General features: G+C 41.0%; 1 protein-coding gene across 2 annotated transcripts in view; it reads left to right on the forward strand.

Annotated features, from left to right (window-relative positions):
* The window catches only part of kdm2bb (lysine (K)-specific demethylase 2Bb), a 38,216-nt gene that overhangs the window by 18,158 nt on the left and 7,364 nt on the right, over positions 1–12,694 (forward strand). Inside the window, exons 13-18 of one of the 2 annotated variants that reach the window (XM_084047820.1) lie at positions 8,117–8,347; positions 8,949–9,092; positions 9,226–9,312; positions 9,677–10,012; positions 10,243–11,324; positions 11,782–11,945. In XM_084047820.1, coding sequence (XP_083903946.1) covers positions 8,117–8,347; positions 8,949–9,092; positions 9,226–9,312; positions 9,677–10,012; positions 10,243–11,324; positions 11,782–11,945 — 2,044 coding nt within the window. The remainder of the gene's footprint in view (positions 1–8,116; positions 8,348–8,948; positions 9,093–9,225; positions 9,313–9,676; positions 10,013–10,242; positions 11,325–11,781; positions 11,946–12,694) is intronic. The other variant, XM_084047821.1, reaches the window with a different exon arrangement.

Consider the following 12,694-nt stretch of genomic DNA (forward strand, 5'->3'; position numbering starts at 1 on the left):
TGCTCTGGCGACTCACCAGGGGGGTGCTTCACACTTTTAAAACGCTTGCACTAGAGACACTAAGCCATGGGGTCACCAAAATCAGTGGGGGGGGACAACACACACCAAATGCCAGATGCCATTACTTACCACAACACCAAGCATAGTAGGACTAGTAGTAACGGCGTCTTTGAGACCCCGTTTATCGTTTTTATCTATTTATTTGACTGCCATGAGAGCAGGTACTAGTCCTGCTCTCATGGCAGTCAAATAAATCGTTTTCACAGTTTTTGATACACTTACTGTACATAATCAAGCAGCATCACAGTGTGTTTCTGATCATCCTGTAATGTTTGTTTTTTGATGGCGAGATCATTTAATGGCTTGATACTCTGATCAAAGTCTCTGAGGACTTGTCTTGACTTTCTTTTTTGGTACTTTTGTAAGTGAGGAATTCTCATTTAAACTACATGATTATGGCAAAATGTAAAATTGAATGCATCTTAAATTCAAAAGTGCAGAAAAATTTAGTTTTTCTTGTATTTAATGGATCAATGAAAATATATTTAAGAGTCACGTTACAGAAAGCATTCTATGTTAGCTTAAAATATAAACATATATTTTGTTAAAGGAATAGTTACTTAAAAAATACTTATTTTCTATCAATTACACACCCCATGAAGCATTGAATTCATGGAGATTTTTTTGTTTTTGTCGCATTCCTGAGCCAATAATTTGATGACCAGGTGTATTTCCAGTAGGAGACTCAAAGAGACTCCTTTGAGTCTCCTACCGGATACATTAGCATCTTTCCACCGGTAATCAAATTACTGGCTTAGGAATGCGACAAAAACAAAAAAAACACCATGAATTCAATGCTTCAGTGGGTGTATAATTGATAGCAAATAAGTCATTTTTTGGGTGAACTACTAGAAGTAATACAGTATAATGGAACTGTTTTATTCTGTAGCTGTCATATTCTTCAACATATGGATTTGATTTCTATTGAATTATGTGCCTCTTAAGGCCAGCTGCTGGTCTTGGGGCCTCTTTGTGTTTGCCTTTTGGAATAAGATGCCATCTGTCCCTGGCTGTACTGGTCCCCCTCTCCTACCCTGTAATACTCATGAATATAATCCCACCAGTTCTGCATTCTCTCCCCTCACCGGAGGAGGACCGACATCCCTAGCGAATTATCAGATGTATCATAATGCATAGGGGCTTCCTATTGGTCCTCTTGCTTCTCTGTACCCCTCCTCTCATAGGAGGGAGTAGTCCATATTCATGAGGAAGGCGCCTCTGCTTTCCACAGTGCTGCGTGTTTTTTCCTCTTCACATCTGCTGGTGGTATTGTGGAGCTGTGGAGTCGGAGGGAGGGCCGTAGGGTAGACATCAGCAGTAGCAGTGGTAGGAGGAGGAGGAGGAGGAGGAGGAGGAGGAGGAGGCTGCAGCCATGTCAGTTTGCTGTGTGCTGGACGCTGTATGAGAGAACCAGCCATGGCAATGTCGCTGAGCGCTGACGATGAAGACTACGACTCTGACACTGAGCAGGTTAGCACACTGAACCCCTTGCAGGCAGACACAGTCAGGCCACCAAGCGATGCTGTCAGACAGAGAGGATTGAACAGCATCTCAGAGGGCTGTGAGGGAATGGAGCCACCTGAAGATAAATGAACTGTTTGTGTTTTCCTCCATGCTAGGTTTTTTTCTTCTCCTTTATGCCCTTTGTTGCGAGGTTTATTGACATTGCTTTATGTGCCAGTGTTTATGTATGTTTGTATGTGGGTGCATGCCTGGGCAGGTAAATGCAGCAAGGAGTTGTTTAAACATCTCTGGTCCTCTGGGCAGTTATTGGTTGTTCCAGAGGAGAGAGGGGAAATGACAGACAAACAAGGAGAATGTGTGAAGATTCAAGTAGATACAGATGAGGGAAGATGAATGATTAATAGTTTTGTCTATTTGGTTGTGTTGTTGAGACAAGTGAAGCTGTTCCTCTGAAAGACTTCTGTTCAACTATTGGTTCATTAGAGAGTCGAAGTCATTGTAAAATTTAATGTAGAAATATTATTCTGTTAAAGCTTTTACGACAGCATAAGCTATTAGTGACTAATGATATAAGATAAGGTTTACACAGAAAAAACATGTTTGGTTAGCTTATGTCTTCCCACATAATGCAACTGTACTACTGTGCCACACCCCCTTAGATGAACACATTGGCTACATAAGTGTTGGGAGAGGAGTAATTAATTATTTTGATCTTTTTACAGATACTGCAATACATTTTCTTGTTCTCTCTTTTTGCTGGTCATGCAAATGCAGCAAATGGTTTAACTTAGTGCCAGTTCAATAAGTCTTAAATTCTAGAATGTGAAGCACTAACATCTGCAGTACCACTATCTCAAGAGCGTGTGCCTAACATTACACATACTGTGATTTATTTTATTTATACTGTAAAACTAGTAAATATAAAAGGTATGCATGACACTATACTATAAAACAAAGTGCAGTTTGATCTTTATTCAGTCTCTTTAGTTTGATCAGTAGGGATTTTATAGGTTGTTTTGCTTCAGTGGAATAGAAAGCAATATAAATGGATTATGTGCATGTTGCTGATAAAAGCTGTGATTTGATAACTTTGTATTTATACATCTGCACCTGGCGCAATTATCACATGCATTTGAAAGTTGTTATTTTAGAATGCCATTGCAGCTTGTGTTCAGTTTGGTATTAAAGTTGAACTCTTTTAGAATTACTGATTTCAGTGTCAACTTATCAGGTGTGTATTTTTTAGACCACACTCTGGATACTATGGATGAAAAGGTTTTTAATAGAACTTCAAAATATTTACAACTGTAGCCTAATGGCATGAAGCTTAACTACTCAGAACACTAATACATAGTGAAAACCTGTTTAGTGATAATGTAGCTGTTCCTCAACCGACAACTAATGACAGGTACATTTAATTTAGTGTAAATTAGCAAATGTTATTAGCATAAATGTATGACTGACACTTCATCCTCCAGCCATCTGAGGCTCTTTGTAAATCTCACAAATATTTCCATTTCCATTCCCCCTGCCTGGGATTTGCATGTTGAATGGGCTACTAACAGGTATAAATGTAAATGTCAAAGTGTACATAAACAATAATCAAGACCCCTGCCATCAAGCAAATAATTACAATCATAATTCTAGTGAAATCAAATTATTGCAGAAGTTAATGTGAACAGAAAACTGCTTCGCAGTTTAAAAAAAAAATGACTGACATCCAGCAATTTAGTGAGAACAATTACAGGAACATGTTTAAAATCCTGAAGGGACCATGGTCTGGATTAAACTATAGAACTTGGACAACACAGACAAATGTTAGGGCCTGTGCTTTGCACTGTTACATAAATATGAATACCACCTTTTAGAATAGGGTAGCTTTCTCCATGCATACGTACACTTTGTACATTGAAAAAACTTGTCAAAGTTTGAGACTAGTTGTACTGATGTTGTGGTGACTTATATTCATAAGTAGTGTTAACTTAATTAATCTTCAGGCTAATACTCCAGTGCTCTGTATTGGTTGTGCCTAAGTAACGTAGACATTTTAGGACATTTAAGTCAGTTACTCACACTATGAGTCCTAAAGGCTAATTTATCTATATACACACAGTATAGAATTTCACATCATCAATATGTTGTTTTTGTTGTACGACAGTCAATTCGACATATGAAGTATGAATTAGCCTGTCCATAACCATATGAACACCAGCTTACCCATTCTGGGACGAACAGAAAACAATTCTGCAAAAATAGCAGATCTACAAGCTCACAGCACGTCACAACACAACGTGTTGTGAGCTAGTAGATCGGCTGCTTTTGGCGAAGAGATTTGATGTAGAGGGGAATAAAGGTAGGGGACTCCAGTCAATGAAGTATATAGGGTTGAAGTGGTTTAAGGCTGCATTCCATAGCATCTGCTACAAGTCACATTCCTGAGCTGAACCATTTCTGATCAGTTATACTCTATTTATTACTTTGATTTACCTTCATAAAAAATTGCTGTATACAGTATAGTAGATAGATAGACATCCCTGCCAGGTTTACAAGAAATTCTTTGAGCTCACTGTAGGGTGAGCCACTTCTACCAATGTCATCATTGTGTCATCACTCATCCGCACACATTTTTCTCCCTAAAGTGATCTCTACCTCCCTCTGGCTTAAACCCTTTCGGGAAAGGCTGAAGCCCTTTACATGTCATGATTGCGACACCTTGTGAGCTTGTAGATCTATTTTGGCTATTTTCGCAAATTTTGATTTTTTTTCTTTCTTTTTTTTCCCGGCAGTCTTGTGTAGCCAGATGATCAGAGCTCTCTGCCCACTGATATGTCTTGTGACATCTACATTTGTAGGGGCTAAACTAGGTGGGAACTATTCAGACATTTTCAAAAATAACTGCACTGCAGAACCAATGCAAAGATTTTAGGATGGTCACTCATATTGAGATGGTATCAGGATTGGTTGTCAAAGGAGTGGGCTGGGCATAGGTTTTTTAGCGCTGGTTTTCTCCGCTGTTCAAGCCCATACATTGAATTTAGATATCATCCCACGTAACAGTGAGCTGAGAGCCATGATCGTCTGTGGTTAAAGCAGGTAGCTGGGCTGAATGATGTGTCACTTATACTGTAGAACCTATCATTCAGGTTCTAAGTCTGCTGATAACAAGAGGCAGTGTACTTCCCCGAACAGAGTTATCATTAACCCATCTTGCTAATGTTTATCCATAGTCCCGTTAGGGTCCATTTGGTTCCATTTGTATACTGTCAGAGTTACAGACTTGTAAGGGTCAATTTGGAACCCTGAGAGTCCCTGGACCCCACTTTGAGAACCACTGCCTTAAAAGATGAACTTGGCAGACATGGCGGATGGGAGGGGATTTAGGGGGACAATGTTGACAGCTGTCTCGAGCCCCCTTGCAAATGTCTGTATAGTCCCAGTCTTGAGGTTTGTTGCCTGTGGCATCTGCTTGAGAGGTACTTAAGACACTGAACATCATGTTGTCACACAACATGATATATAATCTCATGCAATAGGCCATAAGCTATGACAGTGATTTGTCGTTTGAGACTTGATTTTATTCTTTCATTTCTGCTTTATTTTAATAGGCCAAAGCAAGGCAAGTTTATTTGCACAGCACATTTCAACAACAAGGCAATTGAAAGTGCTTCACACAAAACATTAAGCATTGAGACATGAGGACTAAGAAACACATTATAGAAGCACTTTTAAGACAGTGTACAAGGAGACAGGAAAGGCGGGTTGGATTCAAACCAAGGTCAGCTGCAGGACTTATTTATTAGCCTTAATGTATGTGGTATGCGCTCGTACTCGGTGAGCCACTGGGACATCCTGTTGTTTGAGACATTTAGTATATGAAGGAGACCGCTGACAGATCTCATCGCTTTAGCTGCAGTGCTAGTTTTTACCTGGAATAATTTGATCATTGTACTATCTGGTCCCTTTTCGGTTGTCTTCTCACACAGAGCGAGGTCCTGTCATGAATACCAACACATGGCACCATGGTATTCTTAACCACATAACCCGTGTATACTTTGTCGTGCAATGAATAGCGCCACGACACGTTGTTAACTTGAACATTGGCAATTTATGCAATTTGTTTTTAAAACACCCCAAAATAGCGGCGCCGTCACGTCAGGGTTAAAGTGATCAATAGAGATTACACAGGCCCTGCTCCAAATAATGTCTCCCTAATACTGTCTAATACTGTCGATTGAATGTCTGATTTCCCCAGTCATTCTGCTTAATGGCTATCATTACAATGAGTTGATCTAATGTGCTCTGGAGTGTGCTTTCTCTCTTTTTTAGTTTGAGAATCTTAATACTGTTCTTATTGGTTACAAGTCTCTGTGTGTCATAGACTATTCTGGCAGGGAATGGAACGTGGCTGTTGCTATGCTGCTGATGCTAGGAAAATCTGCACTGCTGATGATACCCCACACACACACACACACACACACACACACACACACACACACACACACACACACACACACACACACACACACACACACACACACACACACACACACACACACACACACACACACACACACACACACACACACACACACACACACACACACACACACACAAAATGAGATCTTTATTTCCCAAAGCGATGCTCTCTTACAGTACATTCATTTTTGTACTGTATTTCCTCTAATCTCTGTTCTTCTCTCACTTGTGGTGTCACTGACAATATTGCGATGAAACATTCAATTGAATTCTGAAACCAGGAATCTAATTTGCTATTATAACCAGTTAAATCCTATATACTGTACTTAATTGACCAGGGTCCCCCAGGGCTCTATCCTTAGCCCACTCCGTCACCCCCCCCCCCTCTACACCACGTCCTCTGCGAAAATAGCCAATCAAGCACACAACGTGTCGCAATGAACTTGTAGATGTGCTATTTTCCCTGCATTTTTGCCCGTTATGTCTTTGCATTTGTTAAAAACACTACTGAATGTAGTAGTGATATATCACATGTGGTGCACTGGTTCTCAACGTCGGGGTCCAGGGACCACCAGGACCCCAAATGATTCCATTTGTACACTCTGAGTTAAATTAACACTGAGAATTGTACAATGGAGATTGGGTCCCAAAGTAAATAAATATACAGTAATAAGATTTGTACACTCTCAGGGTTACAGACCCCTGGTGGGCCCCGTACTAGATGTTGAGAAACAGTGCTGTAGTGTGTCTCTTTCTAGTTGGGATCTGAAAGTGAGGAGGACAGGAATGCAAGGAGGAACAGAATGTATAATACAAGGACAATGACTACGAAGATAAAAAAGCTTGTCTTCTTCATTACCCAGTACTATTAAATAGGTCACATCTTATTTCTTCTGTAATAAATCAGTCATGTGATGATGTGCCCTGTATGTCATAGCGATTCATGCTGAGTGAAAAAGATTCCGTTTCTCTTTGAGGCAGAACCTGAATGGATTGTAAAGTGGTCTGCTTGTACTGTCCTATCCTGTTTTCCTTGCTCTTCTTTCTATCTCTATTCTTCTTCCCTTTCCTGAAAACCAATTACAAATGGCGGTGCTCGTATGAAAAAGAATTTCACCCACTTGTTAACGCCTGTAAACCTGTAATGTGGCGATAAACCTGATTCTGAGGTGGACGACCACCTTCAGTGACAGTTTATTTACGGTATCGCTTAGCTCAGGCTGTTGTGCAAATATGAGTTGCTGCACATTGCCATTTTGATTGTGTGTGCACCCCTTATTGTGTGTATATGCAGGTGTGAATGTCTTGAATGTGAATGAATTGAATGTGTCAGGTTTTTTTGTGTTTGGTTGGGGTATTTTACTTTTGAGTCGTTTACTGCCACGAATAGCAAAAAGCCGGGGTTATTTGGCTTTTTGTAAAATCCTGATTGGTAATTTAGCATCGACTGGACTATTCAGTGTTAAATTAAGTCTCAGGATGTTGCTGTGTAGAAGGATGAAATAGACTAGAGTGATTGAGCACTCTCTGTCACTCTAGTCTAAATTACATTTCTCTACAGCTCATTTCAGCCAATGGCATTTTCTTATTATCTGCTGTACCAATGCTGTAGTTATTGTTTGAGGATAACAAAGGAATATGGCTAATAAATCTCAAGACAAGAAAACAGGCTTGAGTTGCTATTCAGTTATTAATGTCCGAAACAAAAATGAAGCAAAATGTCTATTTTATTCAACCTTTCTATTACTATTATTGTACTATTTCCCCCCGTCTTATTCTTATTCTATTATTCGATTTGTATGTGACAATAAACGACTTACAACAATATAGTTTGGGCTTTTGTGCCAAATTTGGACATCTTTCTCAATTTATTTTTCATTTTACGTTTCCTCATCAGATATCTATATAGGTTGTAGAAATCATTTTTGTTTGAGGATGGTTTCAAATGTGCGAAGTGCAATAATGTGATCTAGGCCTGCCACTACATCAACCTGATATGTCTTGTCTGTTAGAGAACTACTACCAATATTTATACCACAAAAACAAAAACAAAAACATTATTTTCCCACAAGATACTTGACTTGACGAGATATTCTTTCTGCTTGTATCCTTTTAGCCTCGGCCACCCAACCGGCCCAAACCTAAGATGGCAGCATCCCCTGCATCAGCTGTCAAGTTGTCAGCTAGTCGGGGAACATCTGGTGCTAGGAGAAGACGCACACGCTGCCGGAAGTGTGAGGCATGCCTGCGTACAGAATGTGGAGAGTGCCACTTCTGCAAAGACATGAAGAAGTTTGGAGGGCCCGGTCGTATGAAACAATCCTGCATCATGAGGCAGTGCATTGCTGTGAGTTCCCTGCTCAGAGTGTTCTCATGCTGCTTTAAACCATTAAGACCTGGAGCCGAGTCTACACATGCCTTCTAAATCAGTAGTTTGCACACTTTCAAGATCTTTAATTTTTTTTCCCAAAATAGCGGATGTACTGTACAAGCTCGCAGCATGGCACAAAGTGACGCACTGTAAGCTTGTACATCTGCTATTTTTGAATAGCGGACGCTCAAATCTTTTTTGAGTTAAACTTTTCTTATGGCTTTTTATTAATCATTGCATTGTTAGTTATTGACAGGCACTTGGGTGACGCAGGGGTAAAGTTCCTGCCCACCACTGTGGAGACTAGGGGTTAGAATTCTATGAGGTGCGGCATCACAACACAGCAATACCCCAGAAGCTCATAGTTTTAATTCATGTTTTGATGCACGACAAATAGACTCTAGAAAATGGAAAGTGGAAGCAGTCAATAGAAAACTATTTATCAGAATTGCTTGTTTTGTTTAGTTCTGCAGTAGCAAGTCAGGCCGGCTGGTGTGACAGCATTTAGTGGCGTAGTGGCGTAAATGGTCTTCCATATTATTACTATCGATAGCTAAAGATTTCTTTTCCCCCCCAGCCTGTGTTGCCCCACACAGCTGTGTGTTTAGTCTGTGGTGAGGCAGGGAAGGAGGATACAGTGGAAGATGAAGAGGAGAAGTTTAACCTCATGCTCATGGAGTGCTCCATCTGCAATGAGATTGTTCATCCTAACTGCCTTAAGGCAAGTTAGTCATCACACATCGTCTTAATTGCTCCATTTCAACTATTCCTGTATGGCAGTTACATCTTTTTGTACTGTCACTGTTGGTTTTCCTTCACACATTTAACCAGTCTCTTTTTTCTGTCTCGCTCAGGTGAAAGATTCAGGGGGAGTTGTAAATGATGAGCTTCCAAATTGCTGGGAATGTCCAAAGTGTAACCATGCAGGAAAAACAGGGAAAGTAAGTATCTGCGTCAATGTTATTCTATATGCTTGATTATATTCTGTATGATGCTTTACTCACACTCCAAAAATAGCAGATCTATAAGCTCACAGCGCATCGCAGTGCGTCACGTTGTGAGCTTGTAGATGGTCTATTTTTACTGCATAACGCCAGTGTGTGACACTGGCACACAAGTAAAGTTTTTATACTTTTTATACTTAGTCTCAGATATTTCATACTCCTTTGTCACTTCGACATTAAAAATATTGTTGAAACAATATAAATATGAGGATTCATGAAAAGATAGATTAAATAAATAAAGTAAATCTTAAAAGCAAAGAGCTAAAGTATAAAGTTGTTTTTCCTGTTTTCTCACCTTTTGGCCGTAAAGCAAAAAAGGGGGCCAGGGTTCAAGTATGCGTCCAATCTTCCGGGCTCGCTATTGAAAGAACCACGGTTAAACCGGGACATCAAAGAGGAGCCTGAGCTTCCCATGATGCCAACAGCGATGGGCACGGCTCTGAGTACCACATCTCTAGTGAAAAGAAAAGCAGAACGCGATGAAACCCCCAAGAGGAAAGACGAGGAACCTCCTAAGAAACGTCCCCCTATGCTGTCTCTAGATACCTTATCTCGGCCCAGGCTTGAAGACAACCCACTTAGGAAGAAGAGGAAACTATTTGATACCAATGATGAACCTGTCATTGTCAAAAAGAAGGTATGACTCTCCGTTATAATCCCAGGCAAGCATGTTATTACTTAAGCAGTTTTACTCCAAGTGGATTCGACTCCAAGCTTGTCAAATCTGCTCCCAGATTATCGTACTAATTCTAAATAAACCAGCGTAAATTTTACATTGAAATGTTAAACCATTTCAAAGAAGCTGCTTGCTCAAAAGGAAAAATTTTTGAAAGTGAAATGTGACAATTGTGTTCCCTCCCCTCACAGAAGAAGCTCTCAAAAATCGAAGATTCCATAACTACCAAATTGCTGCAGCAAATCAAGAAAGAAAACGACGACGGTGACGATGAAGAGGATCGAGAAGATCACGAAGAAGAGGACAGATTTTCACTGGAGAGGCTTCGATTAAAGGGAAAAAAGGAACCCGAGGATGAAGATGAGCAAGAAGAGGATGAAGAGGATGAAGAGGAGGAAGAATCAAAAAAGGAGAGAGGTGGGAGTCTTGAAGAGAAAGCCAAGGTTCTACTTAGTCCACTGCTGAGGACATCAGCTGCTAGAGAAAATGACCAGTGTTCCGCCAACTCTCCCAGAGCTGGCACCAGCAATGAAGCAGGTGAAGCCCAGGAGAAGACCTCTGGCCAGCTAAAGGCTCGGCAGCAGCGCCGGCGACTCCCCAACAAGGAGCTCAGCAAGGAGCTGAGCAAGGAACTTAACCAGGAGATCCAAAAGACAGAGGACTGTGTGGCCAATCAGAACCGCAGGCCATTTAAGACAGAGGACAATTGGCGACCGCTGAAGGGCGAGGAGTCTTTAGCCAGTCAGAACCGCAAATCACTAAAGACAGAGGACTCGACCACTAATCAGAGCCGGAGGAGCCTTAAACTCGAGGAGGGCCTGACCAATCAGAACAGACGGCCGCCGAAAACGGAGGACGGCCTGGCCAATCAGAACCACAGGCCGGCGAAGACCGAGACTCCGAATGAGGGGGAGGAGCCGAAGCCAAGGCTGCCACTCAACAACGGAAGCAGTGACCTGGGTGATTGGTTGCGCCACAGAGGGCGGGAGGTGAACGGGACCCCGCGTGGGTTTTCACCGCTAGGCTGGAACAGAAGCCCCCCAATAACGCCTATATGCCCCCGTCCTCCGCCCTGCCGATCGCCACCAAAGTGTATTCAGATGGAGAGGCATGTGATCCGGCCCCCTCCCATCATCCCCCCACCTGACAGGCTGCCCTTAGATGACGGTGAAACACATGTAATGCGTAGGGAAGTGTGGATGACGGTGTTCAGTCACCTAACTCTGAGGGATCTGTGTGTCTGCATGCGTGTCTGCAGGACCTGGAACAGATGGTGAGTGTTATGCTCGATTCATACAAAAATTGCAGAATTACAAGCTCACAACGCATCGCACTGTGATTTGTTGTGAGATTGTAGATTGGCTATTTTTGGCACGCAACACTTGTGCACAACTTGGACAGTATGAAATCCCACTTTAGACATTCTAAACCTAAAGCTTGATTTATGCATATGGATTTAAACGGAATGGACTGCAACCATCTTTTTTTTTTTTTCAGTCTTTTTTTCCCCGTCAACACTTTGTCACCGAAGCATAAATCTGACTTAAGGGGTCTGTCCATAAACAGCTTTATTATCTCCCCTGTTGACTTTGTTTCACTGAAGGTACTGAAGACCTATAACTGTAAACACTTTGAAGTTCCATGATTTTTTATCTTTTGAGGTGACCTCTGTAGGTTATACAGTCGCTCTAAGTAATAAACAAGTAATAAGCTCCTGTGTGACTCCCCAGGTGCTGTGACAAGCGGCTTTGGAAGCATATTGATTTGAACCGCTGCAAATCCATCACACCCCTCATGCTGAGTGGAATCATCCGGCGGCAGCCAGTAGCATTGGACCTCAGCTGGACCAATATCTCCAAGAAACAACTTAGCTGGATTATCAACAGACTGCCAGGTAAACAAAAAAAGCCTGCCAGTCAGTGTTAGCTGAAAAAAACACTTGGTTTTAACCCATTCAATCCAGGAATGCATCTCTGTCATTTTACATTTCTTTGGCTATTCAAAAATAGCAGATCTACAAGCTCATAATGAGCTTGTGGAAATTAGTGCAAATCTTTGAATATATATTTTTAAAAGCGAACATTAAAAAAAAAATGTCCCAGGGACCTCCAGAAGCAAAGATTTGAGTTACAATTGTTCGCTTTAAAAATATGTATATTCAAAGATTTGCAAAAATGTTCACGATTGTTCAAAAATAGCAGATCTACAAGCTCGTAGCTTGTATATCTGCTATTTTTTCAAGTATAAAATAATGGTTATAGCTCAAATCTAAAATGACACAGATGGATTGAATGGGTTAGAATTATGCAGGAAGAATTATATAGCAAGCGGAGTCGGGGTAGATCAAGATGTCAATGCTAAATGTTGCATTTATATAGCGCCGTTCTCCAAAGCATATTACATTCACACACACAGCGACGGCGAAGGAAAACCTGCTCATTGGGAGCATTTAGGGGTTAAGTGTCTTGCTCAAGGACACTTAAGACCGGGAAAGCATCTGTCATTTCAGATTTTAACCACTTCAACCATTATCTTTTTCTTTGGCTATTCAAAAATAGCAGATATACAAGCTCATATGAGCTTGTAGATGAAAAATCATGAACATTTGTGCAAATCTTTGAATACATATTTTTAAAGCGAACA

This window comes from Gymnoscopelus microlampas, assembly GCF_963454915.1.
Source record: "Gymnoscopelus microlampas genome assembly, chromosome: 21".
NCBI classification, from domain to species: domain Eukaryota; kingdom Metazoa; phylum Chordata; class Actinopteri; order Myctophiformes; family Myctophidae; genus Gymnoscopelus; species Gymnoscopelus microlampas.